Source organism: Zosterops lateralis (genome assembly GCF_965231275.1).
Source record: "Zosterops lateralis genome assembly, chromosome: 5".
Lineage (NCBI taxonomy): Eukaryota > Metazoa > Chordata > Aves > Passeriformes > Zosteropidae > Zosterops > Zosterops lateralis.
Window position 1 is genome coordinate 8,913,692 of NC_139766.1, and position 23,835 is coordinate 8,937,526.

Here is a 23,835-nt window from a genome sequence, read left to right on the forward strand (position 1 = left end):
CATGATAGCTTTGTTTGTTACAGAACTTTTGGCAAGGGACTTTAATGACTGCTTTGGGATTTCAAACACTTGAATTAACTGGATCCCTTCATGCAACTTACAGGATTGCAAGACAATACAAAAATACATAAGAAAGTTGCATTGAAGAAGTATTATGAGCTGTATGAATAAGTATTATATTCTATTCTGTTCAATCCACTATACCCAGAACAGTTTTCCTACTCCAGATAGTCACTGGATTCCTCTACAGCAGCATGGTACTAAACACCATGAATCAAGATGCTGCATGGTAGTGCTTGAATTCTGCTCCTTCGTCCTTATTTCCTTGGTATGTTACTGGCCCTAGTACTTACTATTTGTTTTGCTAGTTTCTTCTACAAACTCTTCAGCTAAAATAGATCCTCTGCCTTTATTTTATGAACGAGGACCCTGGAATGGCAACCAACGACCTTTCCAAGATTCTCCAAGGTAAATGTGTGTTTAACTATTTACAGATACACAGATTTGCATCTTCCCTCAATACTTTTTATGCCTCAGTCACCAATAGGCCTTAGAGGAGCTGGCAAGCTTTCTACTCCTGAGGCATTTGAAAAAATTATGTATTAGTGATGCATTTGCAAGCTTTTTCTCAAAGTTATTTTGAACTATATCATTGTATATTTCATTTAACTTAGTCAAATGAGGCAAGTATAGAATACTACAGATTCTGCTAAGTTCACATTTTTGCATGATGACATTTTTTAGTAGTGTCCTTCATACTGTCTCTTAGCCATACTACTTTTTCTAGACACAATTTAGTATTCATTTTAAATCTTGAATATTTTGCTTTGAATAAATACCTCTACTACCTACAAATTTTCTAGGTTTGGAGGACAACTCCATATAATATATTTTAAAAGCTTCTTCAATTTTATATGGTTTTCTTTTTGAAAATTAAGCATTACTGTCTTACTTATCTTTCAATGCCTCTAAAAAGATTATAGTCTCTGTAAGAGCACCTGTCAGCAGGGAAGATTTTTGGACCTGGTCACACACAGAATCAAATAAAAACAATTTTTTCTTGTGAGTTCTCCAACTGTTCCACAAAGCAGTTGTCTCCTAATTTTCAGCTGGAGCATCATGCATAACCTTAAAACTCATTTACTCCACTGGAAAGTAACTGAAGTCTCCCATAATTACTGTATTTTGGTCTCTTCTAGCCCAGTCTCATTCAGTTCATCTGCTGCCATTACCACTGCAAAAACTGAGACCTCCTCACTTCAAAAGAACCACAAGGTCCTGCTGTGCAGGGCTCCCTCCAGTCCCCAGGATGAGAGTTTTCACTGATCAAGGCTACTGTCCACCTCCATCCCATCTGTATTGATTGAGCAAACCAGAATGACAAATCCAGTAAGCTTGGGGTTTTTTATGGTTTCACAATACTCCTCAACCCAGTTTCCATATTCCCAAACCTTAGAACTATAGAGTCAAGTAATGAAAAAGGCTTAAGACTGCTTCAGATCATACTTCATAGGGTCAACTGTACAGCAAAAGTACAATTACAAGGTTCTAAGAAAACAGGAAAAGGAAGCTAATTCAGCTTCTGCTACTACCAAAATGAACAGTGGCTGTTCTGAATGAAAACAAATTAATTGGACTTATGGAATGCTAATCAAAAGGTGGGCACTATAGAGTTACCAGAAGGGGAAAAGTCTTATCACAGAAGGGCCAAATGTTTAAGAGCTGTAGAAAAACAACTAATTCACTCAAGTGTATTCTCCAGTCAAACTGCAAATAGTTTTATCATTTAACACAGCAGAATTTAAATTAGGACACTCTAGTAATTATAGAACCAGGCATAAGCAATTCTCTTTTAAAGGTTAAAAAAATACAAACAAAGCAATTTAATTATCAAGTCAGAATAATACAGCTGGAACTACAATTAACCACAGAGAGAAACAGCAGCTTCCGTGAAGAGCTGATCTTCTATTAGAAATAATGACATGGCTGGAAGTAGAGAAAATGACTCCCAGGATGGTAGTTTCATAATTTATGTCAATGTTGGAAGATCTCATTAGATGCAGCAAGTCAAAATTAGAGTGTCATCATTACAAAAAGGGGTTTCACTCCACTCCTGTGCAACCACAGCTGCATGAGCACCTGTGAGCCAGTGTAATCTGTAGGAAACTCATTCCTCACAAGGCATCAGTTTTCTGCACCTTGAGCAACCTGAATGGAATTGAAGTGTGCAACATGCACCAGAGTGAGAGTAAAGAAGGCTGTGATATTTGCAGCTGGGATTAGTTGCAGCATCTGCAACTCATCAATCAACTCAATGGATTTTACAAGCAAAGTCTAAACTGGGGCTGCCACAGTTACCTGTTCCCACTCTTGCACTGGCACTCACTAACGTGCATATCAAACCAAATTCAGAGATGATTAAAGCCAAAAATTAAGCTTCCTAATCCAAAGTAATTTTTCATATGAATCAGCCCACTTTTACTGTTCAGTGACAGGAGTCTGAGAACATTTCTAAACTCTGGTGACTGTCTGAATGTGGCAACCCCATTTCTGATCAATCTGTCATAAAAGACCAACTTCCTGTGAAAAAGAAACAGAAGTTGGGCCCAGACTCTCATAGGTAAATATAGACCAAGTGTAAAATAAGACAGAGGAAGTTACCTGAACTATGACTGTGTAAAATATATCATGATAAAGCTTGTTATGAAAGAACCAGTCTATAGCTTCAAACCTGCTACAAAAAGATTGCTTTTAGTGTTTTCAATCTTAAAAAATGCTTGCCTTTTCATTTCTCAGATGTGCATCCTTATCACCTAGTTTATTTTTCTTTGTCTTCTCTATACCTTTAAAAAAGAAGAAACAATTTACAATACTAATGAATTTGCAAGCAGCCCATATAACTTAGGTTTCATACAGGATTATATTACTGACACTTTTACCAAACCTGAAAGAATTGCAAAAAAATTTCCCTCAACAACCATTTATCAAGTTAGTGTCAAGTCATTATTTATGCTTACAAGGGCCCTGGTGGTTCCAAAATATGCATATGCAAAAGACTGCTTTGTCACCATTAAGAAAAAAATTACTTGAAGTTCACTACAAAGCAGAAAAACATTTTTCATGGTATTCAGAGGAAGCATTACTATAATTCTGTAATTATGTGAATTTCCCTTTCTCAAGAAAACACAACTTATTTTGGTTATAGTAAAACTGGGGGTATGAGCATGAAGGGGAAAAAAAGAAAAATCCAAACTCTAGAAACTTGACACAGCTTAACTGTTTTCTTGGAATTCAGCAGCTGTATTCCACAAAACCTTTATTCTATAAAGCATTATTTGTATTTGAGTTTAGCATATCATGTTTTACAAACTGACCATGTTTCACCTGAAGGGGATAATTTTTTCATATTGTCCATCTTGCAACAGAACAGGCATTTTAAAACCAGGTAAGAGAGAGAACAAGGAGAATTCAGACCTGACAAACTGGCAGGAAGATAAGACAACACCAGACCCACGAGAAGCAGGCCAGGCACCAGTGCTGGGTCTGACATAGATCTCAGCACAGCCGGGAGTCTGAGCCCTCACTGAGGTGCCAGAGACCTTTAGCCCGTGGCTCTGAGAGCACAGATGCTGCAGCTCCAAGAAGGCTTTGCAAATGCACCTCAGACTCACACCATGGCAAGTGAAACCATTAGGACACACGTTCCTTTTCCGCCCTAACTCTGTCCACAAGTCCCAAGAAGATGACAATCAACTGAAGCCTGGAATGAAGGAGTAACAGGCTAGCACTAATCATCTCAGTGGGTACAGAAAGACGAACAGGGAAAAAGAGAACTCTCCTGAAGTGCAGGTCTCTCCAGAATTTGTAATTAATTAGGATTTTTTTAATGTCTCAATTATCTTATTGCCCAGCCAAAAGACACCTCACAGGCAAAGTATGTATTTTGTCTCCCCATACTGTGTGCAACACTAAACTGCTGCTGTCAGCTATGAATTGCATTACCAGCAGCAAGACATTTTCTGAAACCAAAATGGTGTTGACCAATGCCAAACAAAGCATAAGGTGACCTATTTCAATTTACTAGAACTGTTTTAAAAAAACTTGTCTGGGCAAATCAAGACCTTTGTCTACATAAGAAAATATACTTATTTCTGCATGTTGGTGTAAGTGTATAATCAGACATTTAGCTCCAGCTCAAACTTCTAACCTAAGCTGTTAGAACAGCCAATAAGGCACAGCTGTGTTTGTAGCTTCAAACATTTTACCTTTGTTTTTCTCGACACTTTCTACAATGAGGTAATAAATTAAGAATGATAGTATCTGAGTTTACATTCAGTGCTTTTAATTGTTTCACAGCTAGACACTTTTCCTAGACAAATCCAATCCCCAGAGAAGACAATGAGGATCACATTTCTCTCCTCCAGCACACAATAATCAGTATGACAGCTATTGAAGAGATCTGCAACTTCCAGTTTCTGAGTTATAACAAAGTATCACCAGATGGCAGCAAAAACCCACCCTTGCCTTCCAGCTCCTCAAGGCTTGATGGAAAGATTAGAGCTCCACTGCCAGGATAATCACAAAATTTCACCAACTAGGTCAACATTGCAGATATTTCTTCTATTTGAGCCCAATATTTACCTTCTAAAGACAAACATTTTTTCCATTAAGGAGAATTAAAGATTTAAAAATCTATCTATAAAATACAGTTCAATGCAGTCTGAAACAGACCAACTAACATAAGGTTTGCAGTTGCTTTTAAGAGAGGCAAACTTTTTTACAGACCCACACTAAAGCTACATGTATATATATACATATAAATATATGTGTACAGGCAATGACAAGGTAGCAAGAGGAGTAAAATATCAAACAGAGGCTAAAAAGAGACCGAATTTTCTTTTAAATCCTCAGGGTTTTGGTCCCAGGTGTACCACATACAATGTAACACTTTAAAATTACGTCATCCCACAGTTCTTTAAAGGTGTAGCACTGATTTACACAGTGTATTACCTTTGTCACTGCTACACCACAAGGCTCCCCTGATCCAATACTTCACTGAAAGAGGAGCTGAATCATAATTAATATTGAACAGTGGCTGCAAAAACCACGATGTACACAGGAATAAATGTTAGATTTAGAGCCCATTGATCAGGTAATATTCCAGGATCTAGTTCTCAGGAGAAAACAGACAACTGAAATTAAGTAAAACTCAACTATCTACTTCTTTGCAGAGCCACAATTTTACTGTGATTTGCACGGAACTGAATAAAACCTGCACCTTGCAAAACTTCCCCAGTATCCACAATGTTCTAGATCTAGTGAGGCACTTTCAGCATTACCTAATTTGTTCTTTCACTGGGACTTTTGTTCACTCTTCCCCCTAGAATTTCACAAGGACCACACTGCTAATGAATATGTATTTTAAGGACAGACAAGAGCCTGGAGAGCTCACAATTTCCTGTTAAGTTCCTACTACCTTTCAGTGATCTTTAAATATCTACTCCAGAGTCAAGTTAATGTATGCATCTAATTAATGACACTGTAGTACTTAAGTAACAGTTTGAAATTCCCATATAATTCTGTACCACATAGCAGGGACAGAAAGAGAAAAAATTAAATTTGTGATAACATTCCTTGCACTCACATAACATTATTGAACCAGAAAAGTCCCAGCAAATGTGACAGTTACAGCTTAATTCCTTTTCTAAACCTGTAAACCTGAAGTCTCACCTTTTCTTCTCCTCTATTTAAAAAGAGAGACTAGAGGTCTGATATTGTTGTGTTTCAATTTTTCAACAGAAAAACACAAATAGGCTAAGATTTACTCACTCTGGTAATTTTCTCTGTTAGTCTGAGCTTGTACAGGAATAGACTGCAAAGCTGTCATAATCCTCTGAGCAATATCAGATAAAGGCACTTTAGAAATCTCACATCCTATGTACCGCTCCATTTTTAAGATTAAACCTAAACACAGAACACACAAATTATGAATTAATCAGGGCCATGAGTATTCCTCACTTATATTCTGTTGAAATTAAAGACAAACTATAGTGAACATGTTTAGCAATTCATTCTCAATGGAAAATTACATTTGCTCCCAGAATGCCTACCAATATTGTAATGGAAATAAAAATGTAATAATTTATAAAAATGAACTTCTTTGAAATAGTGTTTTAATACACTGATTAAAAATTCAGAAGTCCTAAGTACAGCTAACTTGTACTAAAAAAAAAAAATCTGACAAATAAAACAAGAAGTGTGTATGTCTGAGACACTTCTCCCCTCCCAGCATCTTAAAACTAGTCTGTATCTTGCATGTGCATACATTTACTGTTACTAGTGCTTGGATTTTATCACAAAAAAACACAATTAACTTTTAAGTAATTGCCAAAATTAACCCAACACAAGATTAAAGAAACAAGCATTACTGTCACAATATACAATCATTAGTTTTGTGTTGTTTCAGAAAATACTTATCAAAAAAGACCTTTAAATTTTGTATAATTGATGCATTCAAATACTGCTATATATTGGTAACTTTCAAATAGCTACTACAGCTTGTGAATTTAAGAAATTGGTCAGCAACATCTATAATCTCTACAAGCCTTGACCCCAGCTATTGTTGTAAATGTCATCCTTTTCTGAAAAGGAGCTGGTTTTCCAGCTGACCTGTCCATATTCTGTAATACCTACAAAAAACTTGGAGAATCCCTAGGTACACCACACACTGGAGAATCACAAGTAACAGTGTCCACACTGTCAACTTCTTGTTGTTTTACAGTTACACCAGAAGAACATGCAAAACTTGACACAGACACAAGAGAAATATCCAACATTTAAAAAAATACTTAAAGGATCCAGGCTGCACAAATCAATCACTATACCAAAACCTGCTGTTGACTCAAGTATTCCTATACAAATGGGTAACTGGACTCCTGTTATTCTGGTCTTCTCCCACTAGACCCAGTGCATGAGCAGACTATCAAACTTAACCATGAGCAAACAACAGTTCCTCTGCCTACACGGAAGCATTTTTCTTGGCTCAAGAAAAATGGTACAGGTACATTGCCACTTTTAATACTTACAAGTGCAAATATTTGCATCCAATTCAAAGAGGAACAACCATCACACTGCATTAGCACTGTCTATATCTGTCTCGTTCTAATTAACACGCATGTGAAGGAAAGAGTGAGAGGTGGAAGGGTTTTCTTTTCCCTGACATTCCAGGAGTCAGAAGTACAATCCTTCCCTGCACTCAACTCCTCCTAACTTCTGTAACTAAGAGCAACACTTCTTTGCTACACAGGGTTAAAGTGCTCCCTGACTTCTCAGGCTGGTAAGCAGCAGTCACAGCCCCAGGGGCAGATCAAAATGAGAACCCATCACACTAAATATAAACACAACACCATGCCTGAGAACAGGCCTAAAAAAACCCACACAGATTCACCATAAATATTAACCACACTGAACTGAATTGACAGAGTTTGGCATTTAATAATAAACACAAAGTATAAAGTTAAGCAGCATGAAATCCAGACATAAAGACACCCAACCAGTAAGCTAAAAAAAAAAAAATTACACATTTCAAAATAAGTTATAATCACATAGAAGTTAAAAGTGTGCCATCAAAATAGTTTTAAGACTACTGTTACCAAATTTAAACTAATATACTAACCTTCATCAATACTTAGAGTGCTTGAAAGCAAGCACAGCTGATCCCATCAAAATATAAAAGACTGGAAATTATCATATTATAAAAGTCTATTTAGTTACATTGGTATATTAGGAAGCTATATACAAATTTGATAAACAGGCTAACAATGCACATGAAAGCACAAGCATGAAAGCATCAGCACTCTGAATTGAAATGCCTATCATTATAAATTATAAGGCAAACTCAGAAGTACAGAAGATACATTTAAAATTCTTCTTCATTGACAAACCCAGTACAAGTATGGACTGGTTTCAATGGAGAAGATAGGCCATAAGTTAAATTAAGAGATATTGGAATGATCCTAAAACAGATAGTCTCAATAGTTAAAACAGATTCTGGTACATAATCCAACACATTTCTAACAAAGCCAAGTCTTCTTAGAAGAACTGTAAGGGAAACAATCATGGAATATCTGTTGGCTTTGAGAACTCTCCTCTTCACTATGAACACGTTACATTCTTGTTCCAAAATCTGGAATGTCTTCTCCACATTCATTTTGCAGTTCAATCGAAAGTTCTTAGCATGCAAAAAGACTTAACTCAAGGGTATGACACACTCCTATTGATGCTATGCTGTGTGCAGCAGAAATAACACACAGGCCAGCAGAAGAGCAGCCTGAATGTACTTCTTTCAAATAACCAACAGTTACTTCATATCCAAGAGTTCTGACAAAACTGAGACTGAATTCAGCAGGCAGAAGCCATAAAGCAGCACACAATCCCAGCTGGGAACAGTGGCAGTTAAGATTCACTGCAGTGACAGGTAAGTGTCAGCCTTGACAAGTTAATGCTTATTATTCCATAAACTTGAAAGCAGTTTACATTAACATTTTCCTTTCTTAAGAGTACATTGCTGTTTAGACATTAAGAACTCCACTGGTTGTGAAATTCTCATCTTCCAGACCACTGGCTTTAGCCTGAGACTGCTGCTCAAGCTTCTCCACCATCTCTTTCAAGTGCTCTTCATCTTTGAAAAAATACACATACAAGTCTCTTTCCATCTGATGCAGTTTATTGGACTCTAAAAAGCTTCTCTTCGACTTCAGATCAGCAACCAGATCCTTAAGGAGGTGATTTAATTCCTCTAAATCCACTTCCAGTTGGTGAAACTGCTCAGTAAGTTCCTAACAAAAAATAAAAGACAAAAAATTATTACTTTTCTATTGTTAATACACTAGCTGAACTAGAAACATAAAAGGCTTTTTACTTTGGGAAGTCACTTGTTTGTAATCAAAAAGTAGTCACAAAAAAGACTCAGAAACAAAAATAATTAGGGATTCCATTCAAGTTGTTTATGTAATTTTTGAGCTCTATGTAACAGAATTCATATCATATTATGCAAATGTAATTTCATTTACTTGTTGACCAGAGGAGTTAAGACAAGAATAAGAATCTGAACCTGACCTAGAGAGAAAATGACATGGTCTATCAATTACAAGTCTTCATTGCTAGTCAAATCTTAAAAGGGAACAAACAAGCAAACAAAAGGGACAACAAAAAAGCCAAATCAATTTTACAATTAAATCATTAAATACTAGTTACAAGTTTTCCAACTGGCATTCTTATGATAGTTCAGTATAAGCAGATTAATCATCTACTTGTACATTATTTCCTTATTAAAGGAATTATTTTTCTTGAGAAACAGTAGCAATAGAACAAGTTGCCATATTTTAAGAAGTAACTTAAATCAATGGGAAGGTATTTGATTTAATAATGTGCAATCTCTAAATACATACTGTTCCAATTACAGTTTCATTTTTAAATAAAAACTGTTCTATACGTTGCAAATTCATTTGACAGATGAATGTTAAATATATTTTAATGTAATTAACCAAGAAAGTATTATATAACAGGAGATTTCCCTTGATGCATTTTTGAGGTATCTACAATGATTTAAAAACCATAACAAGGTGCTCTTAATAAACCCTGTTCCCATTTAAAAGGTGGTCTAAACTTAACATTTGAGAGCTGTGTAGCAGGATTGTCCTGCTACAATTGTCCTTCAAAATTCTGGTATTTCTAGTTTGTCCAAATGACCCACCCATGGTCAGGCTTTTAAGGGGCCAAACTGCACTATTGGGGTCTTTGAGGTAACAGAGGAGAAAGCCCAAGGAAATGAAGAGCAACTTAAATGAGTTTTCCAGGGACACCCTAGCCAGACAGGGGATCTCCCACACCACAAGCTCACAGGAATACAGGACTGCACATGCCTTTGACAGAAATTCAGTTAGATACAATGGTTTGCTCAGAAACAAAAAAAGAATATTACCTGACACCATTTACAAAAGTCCAGCACTTGCCAAGGACAACGTAAATGTTCAGCATCCATCATCATTATGGTAATAAATTTCTTGCTGATAAGTGGGGACAGTTTGTCTGTCTAGAGCTTTACACCACACTTTTATCAGTAAAAGAACATGACACACAGTGCAGTAATTTGAAAAAAAAAATCATTAAGGGCTTACCGGACTCCGGAGCTGTATCTGATTTGTTCCACGATAGAGAGCACCATGAAGGGCATCCACATCCCTTTCCAGGTTGGACAAAAGGAGAGATTGCTCTTGAGCAGATGCTGCCAGCTGATCTTGTACTGTAGCACAGTCCTGCTTCAACTTCTGAGCCATCTGCTCCAGGCTTTTGTATGTTTTAAACAATTGTTGTTTTTTACTTCCTCCTTCCAGGAGCTGATACAGCCTGTAACAAGTGAAGTTAGACACACAAATATTTTAACTTTCCTAAGCACTCTATCATCATTAGTCAAGAGAACATGCCTGTGTTGAGAAGTCAGAGGATAAGTAAGGTTAAATACTGCTGAGAGGACTTTTACAACACTGCTCTATCTCCCACTGATTTCAGGATTCCATCTATATATAGTAGTGATTAATAGGATTCCAAAATATTTCAATGTCAAATTAGCAGCAATGAAACACTAAAGTAACAGTTAGTAAGTACATCATGAATGCAAATAGAAGTTGAGAAGCTGAGAAATAGAAGCCAACTATTTCCTGGCACTTCAAGGAGTGCAAAGTAAGATAGATTTTTTTAAAGTACTGAATGAAAGCAGACTTCAACAGCCAATGAGAAATAAGAACAAGCTTTGTAACATTTTCAAGTTTACAGAAGTATTTCCTGTTTCCTATCTGTGAAGAGACTGCTAAGAAATTCTCCAATTAGTTACAGGTCATGTAAAAGAGCATCACACACTATAGCAAACTGTCAGGAATGGGCCTAATACAATTACAGACAACATTAGATAGTCCAAACGTTACTAACACCTCTGCATAACAAAATCTTCAGGAGCTGACCCCTAATATCAAATCAGACTGGCTTTATTAAGAGCACGAGCCATATTTCAGAAGTAACAGAATGTCTTTCAAGTGTTTTCTGCTTACAAACCCTATAAGGTTTTTAAGTCTTTCAAGTTCCCTTCTCTTTTTCAAGGAAAAAAAAAATAGCCAGAAACATTCAGTGATTTGGAGACTTTATAATAAGCCTGAACAAAAATATAACAAGCTGACACAAACACACAATAGAAGTAAAATTAATGCTGCCTAATTCTTCCAGTTATTCACTGTGCCAAACCATACTCAGCTATCACTTATCAATTATTTAAAAAAACAAACACTTAAGGCACCATTCTAAAGAGGGAGGAAAAGTCTGACAGTAACACACCTATAATTACACAATACAGCTCATCAAAATGTTTACTCTTTATAGAAGAGCAGCACAGCACACATCCATAACTGTATCACCTGAACTTTAAGGAGACTTACTTATTTAGATGGTGAAAAAGCAGACTGCTACATGGATGCCAGGACACTCAAACCAGATGACAAATCAAGCAGTAAAACTGAGCTAAACACATTTCATAGCCCGAAGGAGTCATTCCTCTCTCCTGCCACACGAGGGGTTTTTGCTGCCTCAGCCGATGAGGCCGTGCACACAACCTGGGAAACCGCTGCTGTTAACGTCTGTACCTCTGGACTATCAGGAGGTGTTAGGTAAGACAGGCTTGGGTTTAAACATTCTTCATCTTACAGATATTAATTAGGAGTGCTCCAGCAATATTAAAAAGACTGATAATTGAACAGTTTTTTCCTCAGGCAAACCTGAAGAGAATTTCAAAGGACAAGGAAGAAACAAGTTTCACATCTTGAAGGCTTCAGTTCTTGAAAATTCAAAATTCTAATTAGCTCCAGCAAGTAAATAAGAACTTGGCAGCAGGCAAGGCTTACCTTGCCTGAGCCTTCATCTCCCCAATACTATTTCAAAGGAAATCCAAGTTCAACAGTGACTATAATACTTGCCTGCAAGATAAACCATCCTCTGAACTTATGGTGTTCCTTGGCTTTGCCTGTTCATCTCGTTCAGCAATCACCTGTAGTCTCTGCTGCAACTCATCAGTGCTTTGCTTCAGAGATTCTACCAAATTCTCAAGCTGGCAGCTGATCTCCTGGTGTTTTTTCATCTCCATTTCACAGGCCAGCTGAATAAGTTCAAATGATGTTTTCTGTCTTATCAAATGCCTGGCTATTTTATCTTGACTTGCAGCATAACACTCCTGACGAGCAATTTGGTAATCTAAGTATTCTTTCACCACTGGTGCAGTCAGAAGTTGTGCATTCTTCTTAAGAAGGGGAAGCAGTTCTTCGTTATTTATCTGAGCTATATCTCCTTTAATTGCTGAAATTTCAGCACTTAAGCTAGATATTTTAGCATCAGTGTTTTCCTGTTGTCCAATATCCTGCATAAAACAAAATATTTGTGAATTTCTTCATGGTTCCCGCCAAGCCACCCCCCAAACATTTCTTCAGTTCGTATGAGATTCATGTATTTATGTTAAATTTAGCTACAAAATTAAATTAAAACTCCACAAGTAGTTTTACAGACCTTTAGAAAAAAAATGCAAATACAGATGAAAAAAGTAGATAATAAATATATTTCGGTAAAAAGTAATTTCATTCTGTCACAGGAAACAGTTTATTGTGTTAAAAATAAAAGAGCTGCATTTTACCTAGCACCTATTTCAAGCATGCCTGACCGAAATCTCGCAAGCAAACATGATTTTTTTATATTCAGTTAGATCAACACTGCTGGCAGAATCAATCTTTTTCAAATTACCCTAATCAATCAACTCCTATATACTAGTCATCCATAAATGAAAATATACAAACTGACATGATGCCTCAAGGTAGTCCACGACTGGCATAAGCAAATACCTTTCCTTTCATCATGATTTCTTCACAAATCCCACTGGCCACATCTGCCTGTCACTCACTTGTTGAGAGACTTCCACAGCTTCAACTATCAGATTTATTTATTTCATACAAATACTTGAGTTTCCAGAGTCAGTGAACTAAAACTTTCTAAGCTTATGCTACACAATATAAACAGGAATACATTTATCATATTGGCTCCTTAATACCACAAAATTGCAACCAAAGCTAAGATTCTGTTTGTTGTACAATGAGCCAGTTCTGATCTGAAAATTCAAAGTTAAACAAAACTAGAAAGATACTACAAATTCTAGGATTTTAAAGGTAGCAATGCTGGAAAGTAGAATTAAAGGTCCTGTACCACGCTGAAGAATTTCTAATTATGGAAACTAAAGATATTTCATTAGAGCAGTTTTGTGAGCAAGACCAAAACTTCATAAAAGTGCAATTTCACTGTATAAAAATGATTGAAATAACAATAACTCAGGAATTCCTTTCACTAGATCCAGCAGAACTTGCCTGTCTGTTTAAAACTCCAGTACCTTCTATCACCTTTGTGCCTTACCTTGTCCGAGGACTGCAGCAGGCTCTCTGCACACTTGATAGCTGAATTCAGGCCCTCCTCTTCGGCTTGCAGCTGGATTAGCTGGTTCTGACTGCAGATATAGGCTGCCTGGAGCCTGGCTATCTCCTGCCTCTCTTCACAAACTTCATTAGCCTCATCAAAAGGGACCTGCTTGATTAAATCATCCAGCTGAAAGCTGCCTTCATGTGAATTTTCAGTGCATTCAGCCATACCTTTATAAAAACACTTCTTTATGTGTGATGTAAGTGCTGCAGTGCTTTGTTTTTCCACAGACAAATATTTGTCCAAAGGAAGTTGGGAAAAAAACACTGGATGTGCATCCGACCCTCGTTCTGAATCTGAAGCAGTGAAGAAAGAGGCAAATTTCTTCACTGCAGCTATAAGAGACTGCAGTTCACTGTCAAGCTTATTATTTGCTGCAATAAACACCTCCAGGCCTTCTTTCCAATCTTTACGTGCTTCTTCCTCTCTGCTTTGGAATGTCTGTAACACGTGGCTGTTGGTGGTAACCAACAGTTGAAGCTTATTATGGCGATGGATTTGAAGGTTTTTTAACTTCTGAAGAGTTTGAAGTTCATCCTCTAATTTCTTCACTTCTTCCTCTTCTTCCCTGTCCTCCTCTTGGCTACTGTTCGCTGAACCCGTGGGCTCCAAGGTTTTAAGGACTTCATCCAGAGCATTTCCTTCCAAAACAGGCTTACCACACTTGAGAAGATTATCAAAATCTTGCAGTTCTTCTTCAGATACCACATGCTGCTCATTTATGTTTCCACAAAACCACTCCAAAAATGATTTGTCTTCTGAAGACTCAAACATCCAGTCAAAATCTTCTCCATTAAGCTCATCAGCCTCTGGATATCCAATTTTTTTAAGAATTCCCACAAAATCCTTTCCACAGCTCATGATAAAAATATTTTTGTAAGCAGAAACGATCCAAATGCATGGAAAAAAATCTGGGGTATTATTCCAGCTTTTTTTTTTTTGCCATTTAAAATGAATATTCAGTATTTTAATAAAAAGAGTCTGTACAGGAAAAAGGAAGTGTCAGATCACAAAAAAAAAAATCCTGAATGCTGTTTTGGATCAAAGTTGCTATTCAAAGACTAGAAACCGATTTTAATTTCAGATATCTTAATATCATCTGTTGATCAAATCAGGACATATTTTTGTATCAATTACATCCCAGATCATTGCAAACACTTACGTTTTTCCTTAATTCACATAAACTTATTATGGAAACAGTATAGTATCATTAATTTAAAAGCAAAGCTGTTAATATTGAGCAATTTCTTGGACTGCAAAAGTGATTTTCCTTACGTAGTTTTCTGCAAGTTCATTTAAAAAACCACCCACAATTATTTTAAATCTTCCAAAATTATCATGGTTTTCAGTTTGTTCTAAAAACAAAACTACAGTGATGTTACACCACTTCAAGATCTTGGCTATAAGGTTTTTTTTACCTCAACAGCAAGCAGAATCTTGTCTTCTAAATCTTTGTTTTAAAGTTTCCTCTGAAAATGGAACAAGAAATACTTTAACACACAAATGCCTCAACATAAAACTGCAGGGTTTTTGATCGATTATAAAAAAATTAAAATTAAGATCAGTGTAAAAATACTCCTGTGAAAACAGTCACAACTTACAAGAAAAGGGAGTTTGCTGCTTTTCTGCTTCCTAGCAGACAAAAAAATCAGCTTTGGGATCCTAAAGTGCGTGTAACAGGCAGCAAAGGATATACAGTAAGTTATCAGGTGTCAGGAGGCCTTGTCTGCAATACTCTGGTAATACTGAGGGACATTTTTTAGTTTGATATTACTTAATACTTTGTTTGTAAAACATACAGAGGGCCCGCACTCTGCCAGCCAGCCTGGAGCGCTGAACAAGTAAAGCCATTGCTCTTAAGTTCCCCATCTGACTCAGTTCATTCTTGACTCAGCCCTAAGTCTGACTTAGCCCAGAGACAGCAGATGACACAGGGTGTTGCACGAGTTTCGTGTCACCGGGCAGCGCTCCAAGCGTCCTCTGTCCCCCGCGCTTACAAGGGCTGTCCTCAAAATACGTAAATATGGGGGCCAAGAGGATGCTGCCCTTTGTTCAGTGGTGCCCACTGACAAGGAGTAATGGCCATAAACTAAAACACAACAAGTTTGACTTTAACATGAGGAAGAACTTTACGTTGAGGGTGGCAGGGCACTGGAACAGGCTGCCCGGAGAGGAGGTGAAATCCCCATCTCTGGAGACATTCCAAAACAACGTGGACGCGCTCCTGGGTAACCCGCCCCAGGTGACCCTGCAGGGGGGTTGGACTGGATGGTCCCCAAAGGTCCCTTCCAACCTTACTGATTCTGTGATTCTGTGAAATAACGGGCCCACACACAACACTGTGCGCTGGCACAGCTGGCACGCTGGGCCACCACAGCACTGCCACTGCCATCAAACACCACAAACAACAACTCCGGAGCCCCGAGGGAGCACCCGCCATGCCCGTCCCCGCACGGGCCGCACAAATGGGGCCCTCAAGGGCCACGTCCCGCCCCCGGGGCAGCCGCTGCCTCCAGCCACACAGGGACCCCGGCCCGCGGGGAGCGAGTCCCGAGCCCGCAGCACAGCCCCGTACTCACCGCGGCGCTCCGCAGCGGCGGCCCCAGGGGAGCGAGGGGAGCGGGGCGGGAAATGGCGGGAAAGCTGAAGGGAGCCTCAGAGAGGGCCAAGGGAAAGCGACAGGAAGGCGGAGGGGAGGCGGATGGGAGGCTAAGGGAGGGTTGAAAGGAGGCTTAGGGAGGGTGAAGGGAGGCCGAGGGAGGGGTGAAAGAAAACCCGGGGAAGGCTGAGGGGAAGTTCAGGGAAGGCGCGGGAAGCGCCCACAGCTCGAACCGCCCGCCGCGCGCGCGGTGTCCCCGCCCCGCTCCGCCCACTGCGCTTGCGCGCGCCCGCTCCGCTCACGGAGGGGCCCCGCGCACGCGCGCAGCGTCCCGCCTCGCGCCCGGCCCGCTGACCGGTGACGTCATGTGGGCGGGGCTCCCGCGGCCGTGCCGCGCTGCCCCTCAGGGCGGTCGCGTGGGAACCGCTCGCTCCGTCCCGTCCCCGCAGCCTCCTCAGCTCCGTCCCCTCAGCTCTCCGCCGCCCTCGCTCCCCGTTTCCCCTCCCCTCGGCCCCCTCAGCTCCGTCCCTTCAGCTCTCCGCGGCCCTCGCTCCCCGTTTCCCCTGCCCGGCACACGGGAGGGGGAGGACGGGGCAGACCTGAGCGCAGTTGATGTCGCCCAGCTTTGCCTGCTGTGCCCACCGGCTTTCTTGAAACCCAGACATGGCCAGCTGCGGGCACTTCGCCATCCCTACCCAGTGCTGCTGATGCTGGTTCCTACCCCTGCTTAGTTCTTTCGGTAATTGAGGGGCTTTATGCCCCCGGATTTGCCTGGATTTGATTTTTGAACATGCTGACACATAACTTCACAAGGTAACGTCCCACAACATCATTAAGTGCTTTTTGAAAAGACACTTTCCTAAGTGTCTTTTGTATCATTGCTTTGTAGCTCTCTCTAAAAGCCATCAAATGATTCCTGGCACTAGCATTTCAGGATTTGGTCACTGCCACCTCTGTGTGTACCTTACTCATAGTATTCATGAAAATTTACAAACAACCAGGGCATTTTCCTTCAGCTTTGTCCTCTCCGGTTTGGAGAGTCCCAAAATTTGGCCTCTGTAGAGCCAGTGCTCCATTCCCCGCATTGTTCCCAATGTCTTGCTCTGAATCTCTTAGAGCATCCCTGTGCCTTGCTCAGGGTGCGGACACAAGACTGCGCAGAGTCCTCAGGGCATGGGTGTAACAAGGTTGTCTACGGAATCCTCATTTCCAATGTCTTCCTTACAATGCCCCCTGTTTTCTTGACTTTTTGGCTGCTGCTGCCCATGAGGTTACCAGAAAGCTCTCAACATAGACTGTGGGACCTCTGCATTGCAAAGGCTGGTCCTCAGACAAGCATCAAGTGAACTTGTCACCAACACTCTGAGCATCCTTTATCAGCCACTCCTTGAGTTTAGCCATCCTCACTTCCTCTTTACATTTCACATGCCACATTTTCCTGGGCTTCCCCTCAAAATATGTGCCTCGCAATAGCCTCCTTAATTTCTTGTGGAATCATGCAAGCAGGGGGAGGTTTATGCCACGTTTTTCTGTTTATGTCAGACATTTTACCTTGGCTTCTGGAACTGTATTTTTTAAGCCTTCTGGGTGTTTGCAGGCTTCTTGGTTTGGAACTGCTCATTTAGAGTTGGTGGTTTTGGGTTGGTTTTTTTTTTATTTATTTTTTGGCATTTTCCCCCATTTTTGCATAGGTCATTTTCTTAAAATTGAGTATCTGTTTGCTTTATTTGTCTTGCATTCATCTTAGTGTTAAGTTTAATTATACTGTGGTTGTTACTATTGAGCAGCTCACCCACTAATAGCTCTTGAATTAGATCCTCTGCACTGCTGAAAACTAAATTCAGAATGGCATTTCTTTTTGTTGTGGTTCATAGGGCCAGTTATTCTAAAAAGAAATAATTTACTGTATCCAGAAATGTTATCTCTGCATTTCACCCAGATGAAGCATTGACCCGGTCCATATGTGGGTGGCTGAGCCCTCCTACTACTTGTCCTAAATGTGCAGCTTCTCTAATCTCACTTAATGCAATTGTTGAAATGAACCAACACAGGGAAATGAGCAACCTTGCATCTTAGCTCAGCTAAGGCAAGCTCACATTAGGTTTTCTTGATCAAAATCAGCACCTGTATCACTTGCAAAGTGCAAAATGTTGATTTCTGGTATAATGTGGTCTGTGCAACACATTTTTAGAACTAAACCCTGACCTGGCAGTGAGTTCTCGTGGGCAAAAAGAGCTGTAGTGTTGAATTCCTCCCCATCAGATTACAGCTCGATCTGCAGCTGCAATTTAGGCTGGCTGAAGTTTTCAAATCATCTTGCAGATAGAGTGCATTTTGTCTGTCCAACAGGGAAGGAACAAAAGCATTCACCAGCTTATTTCATAATGCTCTGCTGTTTCAGTTCAGTCAGTTACTTGCACCAAAATCAACTTCTTCTACAGTGGTATTTTGCAGACTTGTGCTTCTCAGTGCTGTGGTTTGGGGTTTGGGGTTGTTTTTGGGTTGTTTTTTGTTTTGTTTTGTTTTTGTTGGGTTTTTTTGTTTGTTTGTTTGTTTTTTGGTTTTTGGTTTTTGGTGGGTTTTTTTGTTTTGTTTTGTTTTGTTTTTTGTTTTTTGTTTTTTTGTTTTTTGGTTTTTTTTTTAAATATCAGTGTTACTCATGTAAAAAAATGCCTGTGTAAAAGCCAATTTTGAACACCTAGAAAAATTCCTAAAATTCTGCTGTCCAAAGGCAGCTTTGCCAATGAAGTCCACAAATACATCTGATAAAAGTTTGCCTGTCTTTTGTCTATCAAATTGTCTGACTGGATTGCTGCAACTCACGCCTTCAGTTCCCTGTGTGACTGGTTCTGCTCCCTCTTTCCAGACTCACAGCTATGATGTCTCGCCTCCTTTGTGGCCTTTCCCAAAACCTGTGTCCCCATCTGTTTACCTGGGAAAGCAGCACTGCACGCTCATTCTGTAGCAGTTTGGAGCTATGTCCGTGCTGGCCAGTGGCCACCACTTGAAAACAGGGAAGAGCTCAATTGAGCCATGTTCAATGCAGGAAATAATTTCTTTTCTTTATTTCTTTCTACCTAGACATGGAGTTTCCATGAAAGTTTTCATCATGGATTATTAATTGCAGGCTCTGTTCTATCTCTGCTTTGTCAAATTTGGTGAAAATAGCCAGAAGGTTCAGAAGTTATCAAGGAAAGGAGGAGGGGAACAGATGGACAAAAGAGGAGTTGACAGACAACATGATCTCATAATCCCTGCTGGCATAGGAATTCAGGCTAGAATTGAAATATTTTAGGTCAGAACACTGTGCACTTAAAATTCTCATTTTGAAAGAACAAGCCTCTAAAGAGAAACCAATTTTCATCTGTTAGACCATCGATCAGTTCTTAGGGCAGATATTAAACAACAGCCTTCTACAAACATATTGTCAGCATTTCTGACAGCCCCTTTCCCACCCAACCTCAGACCCATGTGCTGCAGTGTTTGCTTTTGCAGCTCCTTGTGCATCAGGATTGTTTTCCTCTGATTAATTTTTTTTTTTTAGTTGTGTTCAGCCAAAACATAATTAAGGCTTACCTTACCCTTTTTTTCCATTCTAGGAGCAGTTGTTTCGCATCTGTTTCCTAGAACTGGAGAGGCTGCTTAGATATTGCCTTTACAAGCCATTTTATGGTGAATTCCAGCAGATTAAGGCATAAATATTTCTGGAAGGATGTCTGCAAGCTCTGCAGTATTCCATCCATACCATGTTGTGTTTGTTCCACTGCAAAATATGACATCATCGTGCCTGACACCTCAGCGAGGAGCTCTCGGTTACCCATCGGCAGAGGCTGTAACAAACAGCCGAGTAGTGCAGTGCCCCCACACAGGCATTGCAGCTGCCCAGTCTAAACCCTCCCACTGGGATACATCTGTCAGAAGAAAAACGCAAAGTCGTTTGCTTGTTACTGCTTTAGGGATTCCTTCTGGTTATGGCTTTGTTTTGGGGGAAAAAAAATCAACACAGAGGAGGCGAGGAAATAGGCTTTTAGCTAGTGAACTGTAAGTGTACAGAAGCTTTTTGATTTTGCATCGTACTACACATCTGCTCACAGCAGCAGGATTGCAAAAGTCCCTGCTGCAGATTGTTGGAGCAACAATCACTCTTTGGAAACACCCTGTCCAAAATGTAATTCATTGCTTTAAGCAAATTTGAATTCTGGATTAAGCACAACTTTTGAAGTGCCATGTGAACTTTTATTATAACAAAGTCAGAAGACAGGAATTTGGCACCAGCTTGTTTTCTTTGCCAAGTGCATGTATCTTCTCTCCAGAGGAATGGTAGATTTCATTCTGAGACCTTGTATTCCCAGAAAAGCAGGTCAGAGTGATTAGTTTCCTTCAGCTTTGTTGGATTCAGTACCATAAATATACAAGAAGCTCCTACATGTTTGGGCTACCATTCCTAATGTATTTAAACATATAATGCTCAAAGGGGTATTTTCTTTTTTCTCAGAAAATTGTTTGTTTTACTCTCCTGACCCTGTTTTGAATGAAAACCCCAATTTTCATCCTGATAGGCAAGGCAAGCTTCTGAATGTTTAGTATTAAATTTGAAACATCCATCATTAGCGAAATAAGGAAACTTATTTTTCTTATAAATAAATGGTATAATATGACAAATGTCATAAACAAAGCTGTACAGATCATAAACTGTACAGGATTTACAAAAATAGTGCCACCACATTTATAATAATTTTTTTATCCAATGCAATTCTTTTGCTGAGAAAACTGGTGCTGTCATAAAGTACAGCACCGCTAAAATTTTATTATAGCTGGGGTTTTTTCTGTTGGAGATTAATTACACTAAATTATTAAGTGCTAGATTGTCTTTTATGTTTATTTTGTGATAATGTTAATTTCAAAGAAAACTGTGATAGAAAAATTACTTTACTATGCTTTGCACATGAGTATGTTACTGATTCATCAGCTCAGCTTATTCAAATCAAATATAAACATATCAACTAGCCACTGGCCATGATTTCAACATAAAACTACTACTTCTGTATTTTTAAGATGTCAGTGTATTTAAGACCAACCAACACGCGTGACAAACTGAAACACAAACCAGGGGATGCCACACACTGCAGCTGAGAGTAAACAATGTAATTCACAGAAGAATTTCAGCTCCGTCCCTCCTCTCATCTCTCATCAGTTAAAATGCTCATTTTTGTCTGGCTGCACATCACTTGTGATGTGACTTTCATATTTGACAAAATAAATATGCAGAATTTGTAGGCTGCCTTTTAATGCGTTTTTCCCTGTCTTGTACAGAGCTGAAATGATTTCAAGTATAATTACTTAGAACAGACACTAATGCATTTCAATTTGCACTTTGCAAACAGGTTAGTTTGTCTAGAAATGTAATAGTGGAAATTTATACAGCACCCATGGTTAGAGACAAATAAAATTAATGACTGTTGGGGTTTCAATGGGCCAGTGTGTGTAAAAGAACTCTAAGTAGCACCCCAATCTTCATACCATGGTATTAATTTGAATTGCTAAAAGTCAGTGAGCTCTTTATGAAATAGCTGACATAAGCTGACATGTAAAGATTTGCAATATGTAAAGAACTGCAAAGAGAAGAGACACTATGCACAAAAAACAAGTAATGAAAGTTTAAAAAAAACCTGAGTAACACAACAAAAAGGTATAAAAAAATTGTATTTATATTATAACGAGATAATGATACAACACAATACTCCGTGTGCTACAGAACGTAGCAAGCGCCATGTACGTGTGTACAAATGAATCTGTATAATACAGTAAAATGCATCTCACAGACTATGAACCATTCCTTTGGCTCTGGGACCCAGAGGCTCTGGCACAGAACCCACTCGCTAACACCTTTAGGTAACAATTTTACCAGTAAGCAGCAGAAGGTTCTCAGTCAGTGCTTCACCTGCACCAAAATTTCATCTTAAACATCCATACTGCACAGACCCTTCCAATGCCATAAATCCTGTGTAACCACAGTTTATGCCTCTCATGCAAAATGAAAGAAATGAATTCTGAACTTGGGGCACCTTCACTCTGCTTTGCCAACAGACCAGCCTCTAGCTGGCCATGCCTCCCCAGGAATCCTTTCCTGGGCTTATTTACAATACTTCAGGTAGAGAGAACAGCCAAGGTGACCAAATGGTCTTTTCTGTTTCATATATCCCCTGCATTTTAATTCTGGGTGGCTATGGAACACACTTGGATGTTTTCTTTACAGCTAGCAATTAACAACAGTGCATTTAGACAGTCACTTAAGCAAATTGGCTCATTTCATTGCTGGCTAAATTAATTTCTGTGTTTGCCCCGTTAGTATTTGTAGGGAGTGCAGCTCTTCCTTAAAGGGTTCCTAAAAGGTTTCAATTATTCTTCCATCAATTTTGGAAAGTGTAAGTTAATGGATTAAATATCAGCACTGTTACTGGCTCATACCACACACAACCAATGGCCTCTACCATTTAAAAACAAATTTAACAGATTTATGAAAGAGTAATTTGTTTTGAAGACATTCCTTTATCAGCAGCATCATAAAATGAAATTCATAAAATTAATATCACTTAATTAAAAGCTGTGATGATGTGATTCTTTTCAAAAATGTGTTTCTTCCACATGGCTGATCTGCAAGGATGAAAAGTTTCACCACTAATTACCAGTCTGCCAAAAAGTTGGTAAAAGGGTGAAATAAACACTTGTTCAGGAGCAGAGACTGTTTTAAGTACTTCCAGGAAAAGCAGAAGTACCTGCCCAGAGCAGGTCTGCAGGCAGAGCCCATACTTGTAACTTCATCTCTTTCTGCTGCCCAGTTCTCCTCTTTTGGCATTCTAAGTTCATCCACTGAAATGGGTTATGCAAAGTGTACAGTCAGATGCTCAGAATACTGGTATTTATCACTGTAAATTTTTTGTAGGTCAATGAGTAACTCTTTTGCTACTTCTATTATTATATGCATGTAGTATAGTTGAACCCATATTCATCCATGTCAGAAATATAACACCACTGAAGTCAGTCTTAGTTCTGTAAGTTAGATCAAGTTAGATGTGTTAGATTTTAAGCAGTTTTTTTCCCATTCTAAATCTTATACTAATAAATTAAAATTGAAACTAATCTATAAACATCACATAGAAAACTGTCCTTCAAATGGATTTTTGGAGGTTTTTTTGTTTCTGTTTTAACCTGCTAAAACTCACTCTGAACCAAGTTTGTTCTTTGCAAAAGACAATACAGGATCCAGTCTCTGGTTAATAATGTGCTGCAGAGCTTCTACTGCCAAACCTGCTCTTTTCAGAAGATAAATAAATCAGCTGCAATGAGCCTGGCAGGGTACAAGCTGGGCAGAGAGAGGATGGATGTGAAGGAGGATTCATCCTCAGAATTGCAGCGGAGAATATGCAGAAAGAACTAACAATTTTAGGCTGTTTTTTTTGTGCCTCACTGCGGTGATGGCAGAGTGCAGGCACGGAGCTGGAGCAAGCACTAATCCAGGAGCAGTGCAGAGGCGTGTATCCTCCGACACCTGCGTGCCGCAAGGGAAAGCCCTTCCTTTCTTCTCCTCCAGGAAACAGGCCAAACCTCCACGTCTCCATAAAAAGAACTTCGCGGTGACTTCATCTCTCCAGAGCCCCTTCCACAGAGAAAAAGACCTA

The 23,835-nt window shown here is 39.2% G+C and overlaps 2 protein-coding genes across 3 annotated transcripts in view; both read right to left on the minus strand.

Annotated features, from left to right (window-relative positions):
• The window catches only part of POLN (DNA polymerase nu), an 88,166-nt gene extending 81,768 nt beyond the window's left edge, over positions 1–6,398 (minus strand). Inside the window, exon 1 of the mRNA XM_083862359.1 lies at positions 5,830–6,398. Coding sequence (XP_083718485.1) covers positions 5,830–5,950 — 121 coding nt within the window. The 5' untranslated portion in view covers positions 5,951–6,398. The remainder of the gene's footprint in view (positions 1–5,829) is intronic.
• An 844-nt stretch (positions 6,399–7,242) lies between these two features.
• On the minus strand, positions 7,243–16,156 carry HAUS3 (HAUS augmin like complex subunit 3). 2 transcript variants are annotated; one of them, XM_083861587.1, is made up of 6 exons: positions 16,137–16,156; positions 14,976–15,026; positions 13,495–14,413; positions 12,021–12,457; positions 10,179–10,407; positions 7,243–8,837 (listed from the first exon to the last, which is right to left on the minus strand). In XM_083861587.1, the coding sequence occupies exons 3-6, from the start codon at positions 14,329–14,331 to the stop codon at positions 8,571–8,573; spliced, it is 1,770 nt and encodes a 589-aa protein (XP_083717713.1). In that variant the 5' UTR covers positions 14,332–14,413; positions 14,976–15,026; positions 16,137–16,156; the 3' UTR covers positions 7,243–8,570. The 2 variants fall into 2 exon arrangements, with proteins under 2 accessions (XP_083717713.1, XP_083717712.1); XM_083861586.1 differs by lacking the exons at positions 14,976–15,026; positions 16,137–16,156 and having other exon boundaries at positions 13,495–14,556.
• Positions 16,157–23,835: the final 7,679 nt, after the last annotated feature.

What these genes read in the sequence shown, in the direction of transcription:
- HAUS3 (XM_083861586.1), bottom strand. Translation starts at nt 14,418, where the DNA reads ATGAGCTGTGGAAAGGATTTTGTGGGAATTCTTAAAAAAATTGGATAT. An exon ending in TGCTGCAGTCCTCGGACAAG is followed by an intron (nt 12,458 to 13,494) that starts GTAAGGCACAAA and finishes TGTTTTATGCAG; the next exon opens with GATATTGGACAACAGGAAAA. An exon ending in GAGGATGGTTTATCTTGCAG is followed by an intron (nt 10,408 to 12,020) that starts GCAAGTATTATA and finishes CACTTGTTACAG; the next exon opens with GCTGTATCAGCTCCTGGAAG.